This window comes from Bubalus kerabau, chromosome 22, assembly GCF_029407905.1.
Source record: "Bubalus kerabau isolate K-KA32 ecotype Philippines breed swamp buffalo chromosome 22, PCC_UOA_SB_1v2, whole genome shotgun sequence".
NCBI classification, from domain to species: domain Eukaryota; kingdom Metazoa; phylum Chordata; class Mammalia; order Artiodactyla; family Bovidae; genus Bubalus; species Bubalus kerabau.
The window spans coordinates 18,293,542-18,314,346 of NC_073645.1; the positions used below are offsets into that span (position 1 = coordinate 18,293,542).

Genomic DNA, 20,805 nt, shown 5'->3' on the forward strand with positions numbered 1-20,805 from the left:
ATTTTATATAATTATAATCATTATATAGAGACATAAAGGTATTCAGTCAGTTCAGTTCAGTCGCTCAGTCATGTCCGACTCTTCGAGACCCTGTGAATCACAGCACGCCAGGCCTCCCTGTCCATCACCAACTCCTGGAGTTCACTCAGACTCACGTCCATCAAGTCAGTGATGCCATCCAGCCATCTCATCCTCTGTGGTCCCCTTCTCCTCCTGCCCCGAATCCGTCTCAGCATCAGAGTCTTTTCCAATGAGTCAACTCTTTGAATGAGGTGGCCAAAGTACTGCAGTTTCAGCTTTAGCATCATTCCTTCCAAAGAAATCCCAGGGCTGATCTCCTTCAGAATAGACTGATTGGATCTCCTTGCAGTCCAAGGGACTCCCAAGAGTCTTCTCCAACACCACAGTTCAAAAGCATCAATTCTTCGGCACTCAGCCTTCTTCACAGTCCAACTCTCACATCCATACATGACCACAGGAAAACCATAGCCTTGACTAGACGGACCTTTGTTGGCAAAGTAATGTCTCTGCTTTTGAATATGCTATCTAGGTTGGTCATAACTTTCCTTCCAAGGAGTAAGCATCTTTTAATTTCATGGCTGCAATCACCATCCGCAGTGATTTTGGAGCCCCCAAAAATAAAGTCTGACACTGTTTCCACCGTTTCCCCATCCATTTCCCATGAAGTGATGGGACCGGATGCCATGATCTTCGTTTTCTGAATGTTGAGCTTCAAGCCAACTTTTTCACTCTCTACTTTCACTTTTGGTTCCTCTATTGTTGAACTTTTAGACTGTTTCCTGTTTTTAATTCACGCAAGTAACTTTGTCTGTATTTTGGACTATTTCCTTATGCTAGGCTCCCAGATTTATATTTATTCTTATGTCCTGCATTATTCCCTCACAGTAATTCTACTCAAATGTAGAGGCACATGACCTTCCTGATAGCACACATCAAGTTTCCAGAAGCTTCTAAGCCTATTTTGTTAATCTGACTGATGGTTCAGATAAAAACTTTTCTGAAACGTTGATAAAACTTTATTTGTTGAAAAAACTATATTGTTCAAGGAATTTTATTTAAATCAACTATTCTTTTTTCCCATCCATAGGAATCCTAACGTTTCTCTCAATGTCAAAGACCTTTAGATAGTATTTTAAGAAGCGGGGAGCAGTTTTTTAGCAGAGATTTTCTTTTTCAAAATGGGTAGGCTGACTTGCTTCCTCATCATTCAGGACTGATGGTTCTCTGAAGCACCCAGGTTTCTCCTGGGAAGGAGGGAAGTAGTCCTAGGGGACCTGGATTCCAATTCCTTGTGATAGTTTTCTAAAAGTTCCTGGATTCCTCCTGCAAAGATGTTAACATTTGCCTAAGAATTGATGTTGCATTTTAAGTTAATGTAGAGTTTTGGGTTTTTTTTCCCCCCAGATAATCAAAATAGATTAAGCCACTTTTTAGGACTATGTAAGCATTGGGTAGTCCTTTTGAAAACCATTAATGAAAGTTTAGTAGCTGGGTATCTGCAGTCTTTAATTATTCATATCTTACAGGCTCATCAGCTAGCATCCATGCAAGCTCAGGCTTATAATGGTAGCAATGCCAGCTCCCCACCTGCTAATAATGAGGAAGAGGAAGATGAAGAGGATGAATATGATTATGATTATGAATCCCTCTCTGATGGTAAGAGAGCCAACACGATGCTGTACTCAAGGAAGCACACTTGGATGGTTTTTCTACTGGGTTTTTTGGTGTCTTTTTTTTTTCCAAAATAAGTCTGGCAGTCCATAGACAAACAATACAGATTGTTGTAATATTACCTAAGAGTTTCTGGAATCCTGTCACTTAGCAAGGAGGACCAAGCAAGGAAAGGGATTCTTGTCAGCCACCAGAGCCATTATGAAAGGAAAGAAGAGGATGTGGAAAGCAGCACAGGAGTTGCTCCTAAATTGGTTTCTAGAGAATGAGGTAGAATTACCGCAGAGAGACCACATTCTTAGAAAGAAAGTGAAGTCTTCAGTTGTGTCCGACTCTTTGCGACCCCATGGACTGTAGTCTATCAGGCTCCTCCGTCCACAGGACTTTTGTAGACTGTGGTTAAATCTTTTCTATCTCCTGAATCACCTGCAGGGGGCAGCATCGAGTTCCCATGCTTCTCTCCATTGCTTTCACTCTTGCTTTAAGAGCATGGAAAAAAATGAAACATCATTCCCGTTCTGCACCCGCCCCCCTACCCTGGTTCTCACATTACTAAGCCAACCAGACATTTCCTTCTGGCCCCACCAAAAAGATAAAACAACACAGGTGAAGACTAATGGTGCACTACGAAAAAGTCACAGGAATGATATCACCTACCCCTGTTTTACAGGTGAAGGGGGCTTCTTACAGAAGAATTAGGTTTCAGGTGTGTTTCATCTGGACTAAATTCATATCTCTGCTAGAGATTATAAAATGCTTCCTCGGGTACTACTGCTGATGATAGATTGTTTTAATTTTGGCAACATCTGAAAGACAAATATGTAGTCATGAAAAAAAATGCCAAAGTTCCTGTTTACTTAAACATTTAAATGTAGACTATATTACTTCTCATTGTTTTGTTAATGTGTAGATATACCCAGACCAGCAACCATTTACCACTTGCATTAAGACTGCAGCCAAGGGACGTCCATGGAAGTCCAGTAGCTGGAACTTTGTCTTTATTGCAGGGCATGCAGGTTCCATCCCTGGTCAGGAAGCTGGGATCCCACATGCGTCAAGGCCAAAAAGCCAAGACATGGAACGGAGGCAGTGCTGTATCAAATTTACTAAAGACTTTGAAAATGCCCTACATCAAAAAAATCTTAAAAAACGACAGCCAAGCCTCCTCCAAATATCTGCTTCTCATGCAGCATGATTGTCTAGTCATATTTCCATGAGCCTCCATCATGGTCAGCAGCTACAGTCTAATCTGTTTCTGTCTCTGTCCATTTAATAATTGTCCTTAGTAGTAGTTGATTGCTTCATGCGCTCAGTCACTCAGTCATGTCGGGCTCTTTCTGATCCCAAGAACTGTAGCCAGCCAGACTCCTCTGTCCATGGTGATTCTCCAGGCAAGAATACTAGAGTGGGTTACTATGCCCTCCTCCAGGGGATCTTCCCAACCCAGGGATCGAACCCAGGTCTTTGGGTGGATTCTTTACTGTCTGAACCACCAGTGAAGCCTGAGAATACTGGAGTGGGTAGCCTTTCCCTTCTCCAGGGGAACTTCTTGAGCCAGGAGTTGAACTGGGGTCTCCTGCATTGCAGGCAGATTCTTTACCAGCTGAGCTACCTGGGAAGCCCTGACTGTGTCATACCATCAACTAAAAACTGACCTGAAATCCTGTCAGTTAACACAAGGGGCATATTCTCTAAACTGGGAGACTGAAAAAGGGTGATAACAGGAAGGAGTCAAGATAATTTCTTATATCCTATTCCTCAAAAGCTGTGGGAAGATCCCCTGGAGAAGAGAATGGTAACCCACTCCAGTATTCTTGCCTGGAGAATTCCATGGACTTAGGAGCCTGGCAGGCTATGGTCTATAGCGTCACAAAGAGTCAGACACAACTGAGTGGCTAACACCTTCACTTTCACTTTTCTGAATCCATTGAAAGCAAGTCAGGCTGAAAACTCGCCTAGGTAGCCCGGTTTATCTCTGTGACGGCTCTGGCCCTCAGTTTTCACATATCTAAGATGAGCGAATTTCGCTAAAGCCTTTTTTTGGCTATAAAACTGTGATAGTTCCTGGGAACTATCTGAAAATTACTTACAGAAAATCTAAAGGAAGTTGCAAATGAGGCTTATTTATTTCAGGAAGTACTACTCTGCCTTTTGGCCAGTAAGTTCTTAATGAATATTTATTCAATTAAATTTTATTAAAGCAACATCAATTAATTTTTCCCCAACCTTGCTGTACATCTTAACTAGCGTTGAACATGCACTATAGATTTGAATTTACAACTTTATATAGACATATACAACATATATATGAAGTTGTGATATTCATGATTGCATGATTCTAACAAATTAATCAATTTCTATCCATTCGACATGAAGTGTTTTGCAGACTGTTAGGACCATCAGTAACTGAAAACATGTAGTGTGAATGTGGCAGCATGATTAATGTTAACAATGTTTGCACTTCCTTTATTGCTAGGCTTTGCATCCCTTAATAGTCAAATTATGAAATCAGTGGAAGAGTTCTTATTTCATTTTTCTTGTAATTTAAGCTGTTGTTATTTATGCTTTACTTCATACCTTAATTTAATTTATCTGGCTTTTTGCCTTAATTTTCTTACTGTTATCCTCTTTCTGATTCTGTTTTTCTGTAGCAGATGTCCTTACTGCTTCTCCCGCTCCTAACAGTCAGGAAGGTAAAGCCATTTGAACCTGGCATTTTAACTGCATGAATGTCAGCATTCTGTTGCCTATTGTTTAGGTCCGATTCGCATGTGACACTTATAAGAATAAAAATGTCATTAACTGATTGATCTCATTTATTTCTTGGCAGCCTGCATGGCCCTGATTTGGTATAAGGATATTTTGGTCTAAGCATTTGTGGTCTGATGAGATAGTAAATTGTGGGTGAGAAATGAGCTTTCTTGTGTGTCGTTTTAAAAGAACATAATCATGTTTATTTTCCTAAAACCTTTAAAGTCATTTTGAATAGAAATTCCAAAGCAAGAGCAAAGTATAAGATTATCTGTCATACTTTGGAAATGTTTAAATCTATCTTGATTCCTCACCTTAAGAGTTTCCCTTCATAAATTGATAGACAATTATGAAAACTTTACTTCCCAATTAAATATATTTGTGAAAATTGCATGGCAAATAACAATGCCTTTTTCCCCTCTGGTTTTGACATTTCTAGAGGTAAAAGAAACTAATAGCTTCATTTTTAAGTGAGAGTGAGTAAATCATGTCTGTACCATCAAGAAGTGATTCAACCACTCAACTTTTCCCAAACTTGTGTGCTGAGAGCTTCTTGACAGGGTATCTTCCATAATCTGTGCACAGTTCTAATTGTCTGTATGAAAATGAGTTTTCTCATTTAGATTATGTCTATATGGTACCAAAACTCTGGTAGGTTAGTCCATTCAATCAAAAATGAATACATCATTTAACAAAATTTAAAAATTTAAGCCATTATTTTGGTAACATGTAGTCAGCACCTCAGTCTTACAGATAAGCACAAGTACCTGGATATTCTTGGAGTGATGTATAGACACAACCTTAAGTGAAGCATTCAGTTCTTATTCACTAAAGCCTGCCAATTCATTTTCAGACAACATTCTAGAAGACAGACCTGAAAATAAATCATGTAATGACAAACTTCAGTTTGAGTATAATGAAGAAATCCCCAAGAGGATAAAGAAAGCAGATAACTCTGCTTGCAACAAAGGAAAGGTGAGTGCATGGTTTCTCTTTGATTGCATTTGGACATGGTATTCTTGTCAGTTTCAGGTAGGATTTCACTCCCTCCCTATCCCTTCCCTTCACCTCGCCCCTCACTTTCCCTTGAATGCCAAAGCCCAGACAGTGATGATATGGGCCCACTTCTGTCATTTATGGAAAATTAGTCATTTATTCACCCAGCCAGTACCTACTAGAGGTGTAGCATGTGGTAGGCACTAAGGTAGCACAGGAGGTGACTTAGCAATGGAACTAAACATGTCAACCGTGCTTGGAAATGATTACAAAGAGCAGTGATTACACATTGTTATCAGATCATCTGGCAGATGAAGTTGAGAAGCAGATGAAAACAGGGCATTCAGAGCAGGAGGACAACCTGGTATCTTTAGTGAATTGCCGGAAGTTTTAAAGTTGTTTGGGATGACCAAGAAGATGAACAGGGCTGATTGGGAAGTGTTAGCACAGGGAGGACACTAAGAATGGAAAAATAAATGAGATACCTGGACCCAGTCCTCAAGTGCCTCACAGTGTTAGACTCTGAGCAAATCCATAATTGCAGTGACATTGTTGGAGAACAAAATAACAAAATACGCCAAAAATTTGAGCCACAGAAGATACATACTCCATCATCCATTTGTTCAACAAATATGTATTGAATGTTCTACATTTAAGACCCAGAACCATGTGCCCTCGGGGAAGATGAAGAATGTTAGACTCAGCCATCGCTCTCAGAAAGCTTTTCTCTAGGGAAGGTGTTAGAATGTGTATGTGGATAAGATAGAGGAAGTGAAACACACTGATGACAAAAGAGAGGAACAAAGAGCTTTGGGGATTCAGAGGTAAGTGATCTGATCTGTACCTTCCCCGTAAACCAGTATCATTGTTCCCTTGATAGGTTTATGACATGGAACTGGGAGAAGAATTTTATCTTCCTCAGAATAAAAAGGAAAGCAGACAGATTGCACCAGAGCTTTCTGACCTTGTCATCTATTGCCAAGCAGTAAAATTCCCAGGTAAGAGTAGACAGTATCATTTATAGCATTTAAAGATACCAAAAGATACAACAAATATGCTATTTAATCAGGTGTTGCAAATGGCCTCAAAATAACTAAACTGTGTTGCAGAAATCACTGTTACAGTACCTTCTAAATATTTATTATTATTATTATTTGCTTTGGTGCTGATGTGGATAATACCATAATATTATCATTTTTCAGACCATATCATTTCTCTTCATAATAGTTAATAATAATCATAATATTCATAACAACTAATAGCTAAAATTTATTAAGCACTTAATTTTAAGTACCAGGATTTGTATTAAGTATTTTACATACATCATCTTAAAAGACTTCATAATAATTCTGTGAGTAGGCAGATTTATCCCCATTTTTACATAAAACAATCTGAGAGAGATGAAATAATTGGTCCAAGTTTTCAGAGCGTATCAGTTAAGACTCTTTTCTTTGAAAGTGGCAGAAATTGGCATAAGCAAAGAAGAAATGTATTGAGTTGTGTGTTGAAAACTGAAGAGATAAACAAGTTTCATATACATCTTGATCCAGGGCTCTCCTCTCTCCCCATAGGGTCACCCCGTTGACTCTCACTGGGTCACCACTGTGTTGGCCCTTTTTCCTTCACGGTGGCAAGGCAGCTGCGGCAGGCCAGCACCGCAGCCTTCTAGATTCAGCTTCAGTAGGAGTCTCTTTCAGAACTTTCAGCAGCAGTTTCGTTGTTTTTCACTCGATCTTGCCCATCCCTGAACCAGTCACTGTGATCAAGGACATGGAATGCTCTGACAGTCTAGGGCAGTGGTCCCCAATCTTTTTTGGCAACAGGAGCTGGTTTCCTGGAAGACAGTTTTTCCATAGATGGCAGGGGGGAAGGGGTGGGAGAGGAGGGCAGAGAGGAAGGCTTCATGATGATTCAAGAGCATTACATTTATTATACCGCTGCTGACCTGATAGGAGTTGGAATGGGAAAGGGCTGTAAATATGGATGAAGCTTTGCTCGCTCACTCACCTGCCACTCACCTCCTGCTATGGGGCCCTGTTCCTAACAAGTTACTAACCGCTGCTAGTCTATGTCCCGGGGATTGGGGACTCCTGGTCTGGGGCTTATGTCATGTGCCCATCCCTGAGCTAAGTAGTGAGTCTCCATCCAAACTGCAAAGATCAAGGACAAAGTTTCAGTGGAGCTTTCCCCCATTGGTCATTTTTAGAAGTACAAGTGAACTTAAGCTGATAAACCATTGCCCCCCAAAATGTGTATTTCAGTTAATAAAGGATAGAATTCTGATTCTGAAGCTCATCTGCCTCCAAAGTCCTGCTCTTAACCCCAGAGCTACCCTCATGTCTTGTTAGGGAGTGCTGTCAGTGAGCTCATCCAAATGGAGCAGCAGGAGGCAGAGGGCAAACAGGAAATCCATAAATATCTGGAAGTCAGAAAAATTCATCTCCTCTTATTAAGAAGAAAGATTCCCTTGTACAAGATTTCTGAGGACAGGAAAGCAGCTGGCACTGGGGCACCCATGTAAATGTTAGTAAGCAGCTTGGATGAACTTGACCTAGAAAGGGAAGTTAAAACCCCAACCCTTATTTTTTTAAAGGTGGTCTGGATGCAGATCCTGCTTCCAGAGGCTTTATCTTAAGCCCCAGTTCTCATACTCTGCCTTGCAAATGGGACAGAGGTCTTAGGCTATTAAAAAATTAGATAACCAGTGGTCTCTTCACACACCAGAAGAGGAAAAAAATCATAGGACTTTCTCAATTTTAGATTTTCTCTCGTAAACTGTTTTTAAACTTTTGGCAGCCGCTACTGCCTATCTGCTAGCAAATTCTGTTGAGGAGGATAAGAGTGAATAAGTAGCCAACAGTGGCAACCCACTTCAGTAATCTTGCCTGGGAAATCCCATGGACAGAGGAGCCTGGCGGGCTACATATTCATGGGGTCGCAAAAGAGTTGGACATGAATTAGAGACTAAACAACAGCAACAACAGATCTCAAAGAAACGAAAGAACCTGGCCATGTAGGGTTAGTTTCACAGATCCTGACTTTCTAGCTCCTGAGTACCGTATGACCGTATCTGCAGTTAGTGAAATTGTTCTTATCATGGGATAAAATTCTTTCACTGTCAATGAGCCTCATGGCCTGCATGTCCCTCATCACAGGAACAGATGTGAAGACCACTCTATCCAAGAATCATACTCACTGCATCTCTTGTTCTTTATAAATTCAGCTGCCACTGCACCCAAAATGTTCCTCTGACTTTGTCTTTTCCTCTCAAGAGCTGAGTAAACAAAGAGCACAAGTTCCCAGAGATATTTGAAGTCACCATGAGAGATTACATTTCTCTGCTGATAGAGGATCGTGGAAGGGTCAAAGGTCATTTGGTACAGTTTCTGACTTGAGGCACAGGCAAAGCATGGGGTTGTTTGACTTGTTTTTAAAATTCCAAGTGTGCTGTTTTTTAAAAGTGTTTAAATAGCACACATCCTTTATAAGTATACTATATTCTAATCCCCCCCTTTTTTCACCTTTTTTTTAAGTAGTTGAAGTTTCTCACATTTTTTCCCCCAAATTTATTTCCTTTCTCATAATGACTGAATTGCATTGCCAGAATCATTGTCATAATAGCTTCTAAATATTTATTGTCATTATGATTTGTTTGGATAATTCAGGAGGAAAATACCCTACAGTGTCCATTTCTTTGAGACACAACTTAAAAATTTATATGAATATAATAATTTTTACAAGTGTTCATTCTGCTCTACTGTTGATTTAACTTTGCTACATCATCAGTTTCAATGCACCTCACCTTTCACCATCCCAAGTCCCTTCCCAAGGAGCCACCATGCAAAAAGTTCTTCAGAGCAGGGAGGCACTGTGAAGACCATGGGTGCGTCTTCCCCAGATCAGGGACCTGCTTCACTGCAGGGCTCCGCTCCTCAGTGACCTTGGCCGGGACAGTTGTATAACTTCTCTGCACTTTAGGTTCCCTACTGGTGAAAGAGGCATAACTTGCAAGGTTGTTGTATAAACAGTTCTAACTTGCAAGGTTGTTGTATAAATTAGCAATAAGGTACACAGTGTGAATAGCACGCTACCTAGAAAATAATTGGCTCTCTGGAAATGGTTGTTGTCGTTGTCACTGGTGAACGGACCAACTGGGCAGATTAAGGGTCTTTGTTGCTCTTTTGATAACTTCTCTGGGCCTCTCCAGATTCCTTCCCTTTTCTTGATCACTCAGCCTTTGTTTTCTTGCTTGCTCACCCCACCCCAGAGAACACCCAGGCTCCTCAGAGGGGGCCCGTGTACCCTTGGGGGATGTCAACATGTGCCAGGATGTGTGCAAAAACCCCAGAATGAATGCAGCCCCTCATTCCGACTCTTCATCGGTTTTACTCGGGAGAAAATCCATTGTTACATCATTGTGTAGAGGGCAAAATTCACAAAAAAGTTTTAAGATAAAGCATAAGAATTCACTAGTTCAAGTTTGTGCATCTTTGCAGTTTCAGATACTTCAGAGGAAAGAAAACATGTACAAGCCCCATAGCTACTATGCACTGAACATTTTCTCTGAACAAGAGACCCTACTAAGTATGCAGATATACATTATCTCATGTAATCCTAACCAGGACTCTCTTAGAGATGAGGAATAAGTGGTGAGAGAGGTTAAGTAATTTGTGTGAGGTCACTCCACAGGGAACAGGGCTTAAATTCCAGAGTCTACACTCTCATTGAGCTCAGTTGTGTCCGACTTTCTGCAGCCCTATGGACTGTAGCCCACCAGACTCCTCTGTCCATGGGATTTCCCAGGCAGGAATATTGGAGTGGTTTGCCATTTCCTCCTCCAGGGGATCTTCCCAATCCAGGTATCGAACCCGCTTCTCCTGGGTCTCCTGCATTGGCAGACAGAATCTTTTACCACCTAGCCACCTGGGAAGGCCACACTCTTATTAAGCACTACTTAATCCTGTCTTCTCACATGATATTCTTCGAAGGTTTATTTTCATCTTAAAGTGGCCTTCCTGAATGCTGCTTCAGGTAAAGGAATTACTTGCTAATGGTGCAATTGTAGAGAGCGGGACCAGTTTGAAGGCAACTCTGGTTTCACTGTTGCCTTTACATCCTGCCCAGGAGCCAGGTTTGCTTGGCGTGAATTTGTTTCCTCATTCAGCAGATACCTGTGAAGTTCCTGCTGTGCCCTAGCACTGGCCAGACAGGAAGGATCCAAAGAGTGGCTGGACCAGGAGTGAGGAAGAGAAGCCCTGAAACATAGTTATCAGCATAATCGGTTTCCCATTTAATCCTCAGATTAACCCCATGAAAGAGTTCCTATCATTTTGCAGATAAGGCAGCTGAGGAACCAAGAAGGTAGACGTTAAATCAAGGTTCCTGTGGGCAGGAATTATCCTGGGCAGTTACGATACGGGCTTCCCAGGTGGTGCTAGTGGTAAAGAACCTGCCTGCGAATGGGCAGGAGACTTTAGGGACTGTGGGTTCTATCCCTGGGTTGGGAAGATCCCCTGGAGGAGGATATGTCTGAAGAATCCCATGGACAGGGATTCTTGTTCCTGGCAGGCTAAAGTCCATGGGGTTGCAGAGAGTCGAACAGGACTGAAGTGACTTAGCACACAATTATATGACAGCTCAGGCCTTTGGCCATCCTTTCATCTCTCCAAACTGTGCTAATTAGGTTCTGGAGTCTAATCTTTTAGACTCTAAAAGATTTTTTTTCTTGCAGTTTTTCAAAATCTTTCTGTTGCATAACCAAATAGGTATGGGTGTGATTTTGTGGTCATCTTGTAATAATCCTGTAGGTCTTGTCCCATTTGCCTACAGAGATAAAAACTTCACTGTCGTTACTTGCAATGCTATTATTAATCGTGCTAAAAATGCTAGAAATCTTCTGTACTGAGTTAGAAGGGAGTAGTAGGACTTCAAAATAAACATTAGCAGGGATGGAAAATGTTGAGTTCCCTTGCTTGTAGTTTTTGGCTTATTTATTTTCATTTTATGGGAACAGGCCTGTCAACTCTAAATGCATCTGGCTCTAGCAGAGGAAAAGAAAGGAAAAGCAGGAAGTCCATTTTTGGCAACAATCCGGGCAGAATGAGCCCCGGGGAGACAGCACCATTTAACAAAACATCTGGAAAAAGTAAAGTCACCTTCTGACAATATCTTTGCCTGATTTTGCATGCTGGAGGATTCTGAGATTTCACTAAGCACTTCCCTGGAAATTTTTAATCTTCTTTTATATTCATGATTATTCATATTATATAAGTGTGGTGTAAATATTTTTTTAATTACAAAATTATTCTCTTAACTTCCTAAAAAATAGTCTTTCACTGAAGATGTTCTAAGAGTGTTTGCCTCAAAAGTAAAAATTGGAGCCACCTTGGAACCTTCTCATGGTTCTTGGAACTGCAGTCTTCCCCCTTATAATTCCAGAAGATATATCCAGTTTATGTTTAATTACTTTTTATTGTCAAAATCATAAATTCTCATAGTTAAAAAACTCAAACTATAGAATATTATTAAAGTTTCTTTCCGCTCGCAACGTCCCAGTTCTACTCCCCAGAGGTAACTGCTATTAAGTTTATTGTGTTTAGTTCAAGAAAAATAAGATTCTTTTTAAGATAATCCAAATGGGATATAACTGAACATGTATGACTTTTATACGCACCATAGCTTTCTGCATAGCTTTCTGTACGTATAATCTACCTTATCCTCTTTAATGTCCCTATGGTATTCTGTTGTGTGGATATATTGTCATTTATTTAACCATTTCTCACTGGTAGAACTTCTGGGTTGCTTCCTGGATTTTTGTTGCTGTGTGTGTGTGTGTGTGTGTGTACTGTAAAGAAAATACTGCTAGAGTGAATACCTTGTATATATATTGTTTTATATCTGTGCAAATATATCCACAGGACAGATGAGGTACTGAGGCAAAGAACTTTAGGGCTTTTAGTTTAAATTGGCGTTACACTTATTTTCAAACTCTATAGCTATCCCTTCTGGGGGGAAGATCTAGCTGGCTTTATTATTTATTGACTGGTGAATGGGTAGCATTCCACCTAGCAGGTAGAAAGGCACACCCTTAACAGCTGTCGTTTAGTCTCAAGGTGGTGGACTAACTCCCAGGTAACACTCGAGGTGCACGCCGGTGTGTCATGTGCTGTGAGTGTAGCCTGCGATGTTGTTCAGGTTTCTCTTTCTGAAATATCTCAAGTGTTCGGCACTAATCTGAGGCTGATCTCTGGGGGGGTTTAGGTTCCTGTGAAGGAATGCGACAGGCCTGGGAGGACTCTGCTTTCTCCGTCAACCCAACCACGTCCCTCAGCGCTATCATTAGAACTCCCAAATGCTACCATATCTCCTCACTGAATGAAAACGCCGCCAAACGTCTGTGTCGCAGGTATTCTCAGAAACTGATCCAGCACTGCGCCTGCCAGCTGCTGCGGACGTACCCGGCTGCCACCCGCATCGACTCCTCCAACCCCAACCCCCTCCTGTTCTGGCTCCATGGGATACAGCTCGTGGCACTCAACTACCAGACAGATGGTAATGAGCTTGCTTCTCCCAGAGGAGTGCCTCTCCCCTTGCTCCTTTGCATCTTACATCTCAACAAAAAACATGTTTTCAAGGGGGCAAGGGTCCCAACTAGGGCCTATGTGAGGGTAAAAATACAGAAGACAGAAAAGAGAAGAGAATTAGACACTGAATTTTACTCTTGACTTTTCAGAGTTAAGGCGATAGGGGGAAAAAAACCCTCAAGGAGTCCTGAATAGTCTCTTGTTCCTGCTCCATTTTTAAAGCACTTTTAATTTATTTTTATTATTATTATTATTTGTTAATTTATTTATTTTAGTTGGAAAGAAAGAAACAAAGTGAAGTCGTTCAGTCACGTCCGACTCTTTGTGACCCCATGGACTATAGCCTACCAGGCTCCTCCGTCCATGGGATTTTCCAGGCAAGAATACTGGCGTGGGTTGCCATTTCCTTCTCCAGGGGATCTTCCCGAGCCAGGGATGGAACCTGGGTCTCTCGATTGTAAACAGACGCTTTTACCATCTGAGCCACTAGGAAAGCTTCATGCAAAAGCCTCTGCCGTAATTGGAGGATAATTACAATACTGTGATGGTTTTTGCCGTGAATCAGCATAAATCGGCCACAGGTATACATGTGTCCCCCACCATCCTGAATCCCCCTCCCACCTCCCTCCCCACCCCATCCCTCCAGGGTGCCCTGCTTCATGCATCAAATTTGCACTGGTCATCTGTTTTATATATGGTAAAGTACATGTTCCAATGCTATTCTCTCAAAGCATTCCCTCTCCTTCTCCCACTGCGTCCAAAAGTCTGATCTTTACGTCTGTGTCTCCTTTGATGCCCTGCAGGTAGGATAGTCGGTACCATCTTTCTAAATTCCATATATATGCATTAATATGCAGTATTTGTCTTTCTCTTTCTGACTTACTTCACTCTGTATAATAGGCTCCAAAATCATCCACCTCATTAGAACTGACTCAAATGGATTCCTTTTTAATTAACATTAAATAATATTCCATTGTGTATATGTATCACAACTTCCTTATCCACCCATCTGCAGATGGACATCCAGGTTGTTAAAGCACTTTTTAAAAATAGGACTGCTATCAATAGAGCTGTGTCCAATTTGTTTTTAAAGACCTGTTGGGGTAGAGATTTCTTAACACTCATTAGTAACTGTCTTGGAGAAGGCAGTGGCCACCCACTCCAGTACTCTTGCCTGGAAAATCCCATGGTTGGAGGACCCTGGTAGGCTGCAGTCCATGGGGTCGCAAAGAGTCGGACACGACTGAGCGACTTCACTTTCACCTTTCACTTTCATGCATTGGAGAAGGAAATGGCAACCCACTCCAGTGTTCTTGCCTGGAGAATCCCAGGGATGGCGGAGCCTGGTGGGCTGCTGTCTATGGGGTCGCACAGAGTCGGACACTACTGAAGCAACTTAGCAGCAGCAGCAACTGTCTTGCTCATTTCTTCTTCTTGCAGTTAAAAAGTAGGGTCTTTCCAAACACTTTGGAAGTTAATACTATTTTAGCTCTTCTCATCCCTTTGAGATTGAAATGGAGATGAATGGTCAGTGCTCAGTGAGCAGCTAATGCAAAGGAAACAGTCTGTGAATTATATGGACAGAGAAAGCAGTGTTTGTATTTTTCTGTCCATGAGATGCTCACTGGGGATAACGGGTGAGGCTGAAAACTCCAGAGTACAAGCCACCTTTAATTGCGTGCTGCTCCCTCTGCACTGGGTTTCCTTGGTAGCTCAGGTGGTAAAGAACCTGCCTGCAATGTGGGAGACCCAGATTTGATCCCTGCGTTGGGAAGATACCCTGGAGAAGGGAATGGCAACCCACTCCAGTATTCTTGCCTAGACCAAGGCACCTGGTGGACTACAGTCCATGAGGCCACAAAGGGAGAGACTGAACAGCAGCAGCCTGTGCTCATTCTTGACCCTTGTTATCTCATTTAATCTCTGAAACAACCCTAAGAAGTAGGAACCTTTATAATCCCTATTTCTCAGATAAGCAAACCAAGACAAAGAGCAATTAAGTTACTTAGGGTCACAGAATGACTTAAAAATTCAAGGACTCTCAGAGCTTAGAGGATTAAGCGCTCTGGTTCCACTTAGATGTGGGGGGAGGTGGGGAGCTACAGCAGATGAAGAAAGAGCAGATGAGGAACGTTTCCTCGAAGCTCTTGCAAAAATCAGATTCTTCCCTTTGGACAGTCAAGCAGCCTGCGCCTTCCTCTCACGTGCACTGAATCAGATCCTAACCAGCCGTGCTGACCCATCCACCATGGCGTAACCCTGTCTGCAGCCAAGGTCAGACCACAGCTCTAGCTCTGGGATCAGCCAGCCACCTGGCACTGGTGCCACCAGAGCCCATTTGTGGCCAACCCTGGTTAGAGACATCAGTCATATTTTCTTGCCCTTGTTATATTTGCTCCTTTCAGTTGAAATTGAATAAGATAATGCAGGTGAAATACCATACTTAGCATAGTGCCTGGAGTGCAGACAGCATTCCACAAACATTAGCTCTCATTAAGTATTTTTGATAAGTTATGAAAACAGTACGATTTGGACTCGCAAGTGGAAATAATAGTGAAATATTTTCAAAGCTGTAAAAATTTCTTTTCAGTCTGTCCCAAGTGGCTTGTGGGTTTATATCTCTGGCCCTGTCTGTAGCCTTGTGTCCACTGGCGCCCTTGGTTGAGATGATACGGAAATATTTTAAGTGAACTGAAATAACTAGCTAAACGGTTTTCTCAAGGAAATGGAAATGCACTTGGTTTGGGACGTGTCCTTCCTCCTGAAGTGCTGAGGCTGGTGCAGACACACTGGCTCCACTGATGGCAGAGGGAGCCACAGCTGAAGGGGACATGGGAATGGGGCCCTCCTCAGGCTTCCTGCGGTCTGGAAGCATGCACAGAGGCTGCAGCTTGGCCTCCACTCATCCCTGGAGGCTCAGCCTCTTTCCCAAATCAAGCTGGGGTGCGTGTTCCAGCTGTCTTACTCAGGGGATGCAGGTGGTTGTGTCATGTGATTGATCCTCAAGTTTCTCTCTGTCATCTTCCAGCCCAGGAGGGAGTGCTGCCATAGATCCTCTCTTGATTCAATGCAGCCACTAATGATGAAGCCTCTTCCACGCTGGACGAAGCTCACACTATACGCAGTTTCAGTTCATCTGTAAAAATGGTCTTCATTCTTGCACACTGGGGGTAGAGCCTAGTTCAATCCCTTGCACACAGTAGGTGCTCAATAAATGCATGTTGTGCTGAGCTAACACTGTCTTTATGAGCCTCAGCAGAACCTATCATTCTTGATTTTTGGTCCAGATCCCTTCTAGGTATTGCCAGGTGAATTTCAAGTCCAAACAGACAGGTAAGAGTCAACATTGGAATCACTACTTTTTAATTTTTGGAAAAAAAAAAATTCCTGGGTTAGGGAATGCTTGATTTTCCATGAAATATCCCAACCAAATAACAAATAACCCCTTCCCCAGACCCCTTGTAATAATCCAAATTTGTTCCACGGGTCGTTTACCTAAAGCTTCCTGAATTTTAGGGGACCCTGGTGCTCCAAAGGCATGTCCATGGACTTAGGGTCACTTCTTCCCAAGATTTCTAATGGCTCCATCAACTCCAAGAAGGTCTGTAGTGATCTGAAACCAGGAGTATCCCAGGTCTACACTCAACAAAACCAACTCCTAAGTTTGGAAACTGACCTGAAACTGATATGCAGACCCTGGTTATTATAGGCAACAGCCCCTCAAAGTTCTTTCCATTTGGATCAGGATGATTCTTCCCTCATATTCCAGGACCTACAAGTATGTAGAAATGCAGCCCCAAGTCAAAAGAAAAACTTCTATTAATATTTATTGTGCTTTCCTGAATGATCATCACACACTTTCTGATGACTTTTCCATCCCCCAAATATAGCGTAATGGTTATGAGAATGTGTCAACTTCACACAGGGTTTTTAATGACTAGAAGGACACAAAGGTAAAGGATATGCTTAATGTGCCATCCCATGCATTGACTAAGAGGGTTGATGGAGTTACATACATCTGTGCATGTTCATTCTTGGTTAAAGCAGAGGTTTTAAAACCATAGCCCTAGTTAAAGTTTGGGGACCACCCTAGGGGACAGTAGGAGGGCTAGATTTAAGCCCCATCTTTATTCTAACTGAGCAGCTCCACGTGGATCTGTTTTACATACCAAATCACCAAATGAGATTTTAGTTAGAAAAAAGAGCTTTGAAGTTTTGCAGAGCTACAAAGATAGACACAGTGCCAATGAAATCAGACTTCAAACCTAATTGAGTGTGGACAGCGTAATCATGATTCAATACCTACTGTTTATTGAGCACCTTCTATGTGCCAAAGGCTGGGGTAGGGATTTTTGCACATGATCTTGCTTATCTTTATGACACCCTTGCGAGATGCACATTATATGGCCCAGTTCTTAAGATTAGGGAACTGTGAATCAGGCTGCCTGGGTTCGAACCTTATCATTCACTTCTTACTAGCTAGATGCCTTGGACTTTTTCACTTTTCATGCCTCAGTTTCTTCATCTATAAAAATGAGAAATAAGAAGAGTCCACCTCATGGGTTATTGGGAGGCACTAGCACACACAAGTTCTTAGAATGGGGCTTGATCATTTGACCCATCCTCACCCACATCTGTGCTCCTCTGTCACAGGATAGTCTGGGAAGAGAGTTTTCTCCTGTTGCAGGCATGACAGTTGTCCCCAGTGAATCACGCACACTGGGGCTGGTAGCATCCTGTGCACTAATTTTATTGATAAGGGAGACAGAGGCTCAAGGAGCTTTGATGTGTGTGTAAGATATCTGACCCCAGAAATGCCTGCAAATAATCCCGGCCAACCCCACTTACGGGGAAATTTTTTTACTCACAAGACAAGGATAGAGGCCAACTTCTCATCACTCTGCAGGCTTACTTGCCACACTTTTCCTTGATGTTGGTCCAGGTAGCAGAGTTCATTCTGCACATGGAAGGAATCTGTCAGAGGGGACATTTGTCAGGTGTATCTGACAAATGTATCATAAACTTCTTGCTCACTTGGAATGCAGCTTTTCTACAAACTTGTGCCATCAGATGTGAGCATTTGGGTGTGTACGAGCCCCAAACCTTGCAGGGATCCAACCATTCATCAGACAACTCTGCCAAATAAAATCTGGCCACAGAAGACTGGAAGCTGTTGTGAGGGTTCCCAGAGTGTATTATTGAGGGGATTGTGGACATAATGTGAATCACATGTGATAATAATTGTTTTTTCATACTTAACTACAATTTAAAAATAGAGGTACAAATACTGTAATTTATGAGTTGAAATTGAGATTTCAAGGAAAAGATATGTTTCTTTGGCTCTTTTTCTGGTCTTTCTTGGATTCTTAAGATTTTTATCTTAACGTTTGAAAAGGCAAGAATTAGTCGTACGATTGTCTGCATGGTTTGGTGTTTGGGGATAAGAAAATGCCATTATGCCTTTCTAAAATTCAGTATAAAATGAAGTATTTCAAAGATTAGTTTTTGAAAGGATGTTGCAGATTTTAATTTGCAAAAGGAGTTGTAAGTGGCAGGAGTTTTTCTGAACCGCTCCTGGGTTGGAGCAGGAAATGAGGCATATCCCATAGACAGTGAGCTCCACGAAGACTGTGGGTATCTTGTGTCTTGGTCCCCACTGTATCTCTGCTGCCCAACCTGAGCTGACACATAGTAGGCACTCAATCTATGGAGTGAATGGGCAGTTCTCTCTTCTTCCTGTTTAAGTTTAGAGCAAATCGGTAAAGTCTGTTTGTAAGATGACACTTAAGCGACCAAATAACAAGTGATGCTATTTTACAGATCTCTCTTTACATTTAAATGCCGCCATGTTTGAGGCCAATGGTGGTTGCGGTTATGTTCTGAAACCCCCAGTTCTGTGGGACAAGAACTGTTCCATGTATCAGAAGTTCTCCCCCTTGGAAAGAGACCTGGACAACATGGAGCCTGCCATCTATTCTTTAACTGTAAGTCTGGCCCCTGTGGTCCCAAGAGAATATAAGAAGGTGTTTAAGTCCTACTAAATATGAACTGCTTTTGACTTCAAGGCATGGCAAAACTCTCATGTCACAATTTTGTTGGTGCAGATTTAGTTCCCAAAAGAATTTCTTTACTTCTCAGGAGGCAGCAGCTGAGGTTTAGATACACAGTCGCCAGGTACTATACTTGCCAGAGCCCAGAAGGTAGAGTGATGACCCCCCTCCCCTGCTTCCACCTCTATACTGGGATGGTAATTCTGTCTTCCAGGGCCCTCAGAATCATAACTCTCGGTGCACCCCATAAAAGCTGAGGTCCTTGTTAGTGCAAGGACCTCTAATCTTAAACTCTAATAGGCTCTTATAAAAAGTAAAACAGGCATCAACATACAAATCAATTAAACATCTTCCCTCCTTACAGTCATTCTTGGCCTTTCCTTATTCCTTTTATTGTCTAATTAACTAATTGTCAGAACTCTACAGACTGCCCTTAACATCAGAGTCCTGGTAGCTCATTACTCAATTTTATTTCCAGCTTCTCCCACTCCCTCTTAGCTGAGGAAAAAACCAAAAAACTGAATTGGTGCTAGAAAAGACAGGGAGTGATGAAATTATCTTTTGGTCCATCTTTAGATATCGTCTGTTTCCCTCCTAAGGAGGAATGCCGAGCAGTGTCTGCTTACACCTCACACCCCTGGGAAACCCCCACTCACAGATTATCCTACCACCAAACTGCATTTCCTCTTTCCCTAAAACAGGAGAGCAGTAGCTCCTTTTCTGTGTGACCATTTCTGCTAGACTTGAGTATAGCTTCATGTTGATAGAAGGCTATGAATTTCTAACAGCATTCTTTGTGACTAGACCCAGAACTTAACTATTTAAGAAAAACATTTTGGAGTTATAAAAGATACACCTAAAACACTTTGAAGAGAATGTTAGTAATGCATTTGTGGCTTCACATTTAAGGTCTTTTTTTTTTCCTCAACTTCTTGACAAACAATTTCATCTTAATTGTGTGGCTTTTTGAAGATGTTTCAGTATATTGACAGTTGAAAGGTTATAGTTAGGTGAATGCTGTTGACAAAATAGACTTTCCCATGAGTCCAGTCTCTCTTTTTTTTTTTTAGCAGCCTTATTAATCATTTACTTAGTCCATTCCAGAAGTTTCTTTGTCTTTCTTTGCAGAGGGAAGCAGTGAGGCTCAGTGGTGACATCTGTTTCTTTTGCAACCCCAGTGACTTTGATCCTTTCTTCCCCTCAGATTGTCTCTGGGCAGAACGTGTGCCCGAGTAACAGCACGGGGAGCCCATGTATCGAAGTCGACGTCCTGGGCATGGCCCTGGACAGCTGCCACTTCCGCACGAAGCCCATCCACCGCAACACTCTGAACCCCATGTGGAACGAACAGTTCCTTTTCCGGGTTCACTTCGAAGATCTAGTATTTCTTCGTTTTGCTGTCGTAGAGAACAACAGCTCGGTGGTCACTGCTCAGAGAATCATCTCCCTCAAGGCTCTAAAGCGAGGTAGAATCACTGTCAAAAGTTCGTGGTCATTGTAGCTGAGTGATGGGTGCCTGGAGTCCATTACATGCCTCTCTCTACTTTTGTGCATGTTTGAAATTTTCATATTAAAAAGGTAAAATAAGAGGCAGAAGAAGATAATGCAAATTTGAACACTGAGCATTCCTCAAAAGACATTTTTCTTTTCCATTATTCTAAAATCCAAGGGTATTAACAACACCTCTTATAAAATGTGCCTCTGCCGCCTCTGCCTGTTTCGGGAGCAGTGGT

At 42.0% G+C, this 20,805-nt stretch overlaps 1 protein-coding gene across 2 annotated transcripts in view; it reads left to right on the forward strand.

Annotated features, from left to right (window-relative positions):
- The window catches only part of PLCE1 (phospholipase C epsilon 1), a 369,385-nt gene that overhangs the window by 325,103 nt on the left and 23,477 nt on the right, over positions 1-20,805 (forward strand). For both annotated transcript variants that reach the window (XM_055561030.1, XM_055561031.1), the window contains exons 20-26: positions 1,548-1,677; positions 5,297-5,418; positions 6,320-6,437; positions 11,453-11,584; positions 12,700-12,990; positions 18,843-19,006; positions 20,277-20,538. In XM_055561030.1, coding sequence (XP_055417005.1) covers positions 1,548-1,677; positions 5,297-5,418; positions 6,320-6,437; positions 11,453-11,584; positions 12,700-12,990; positions 18,843-19,006; positions 20,277-20,538 — 1,219 coding nt within the window. The remainder of the gene's footprint in view (positions 1-1,547; positions 1,678-5,296; positions 5,419-6,319; positions 6,438-11,452; positions 11,585-12,699; positions 12,991-18,842; positions 19,007-20,276; positions 20,539-20,805) is intronic.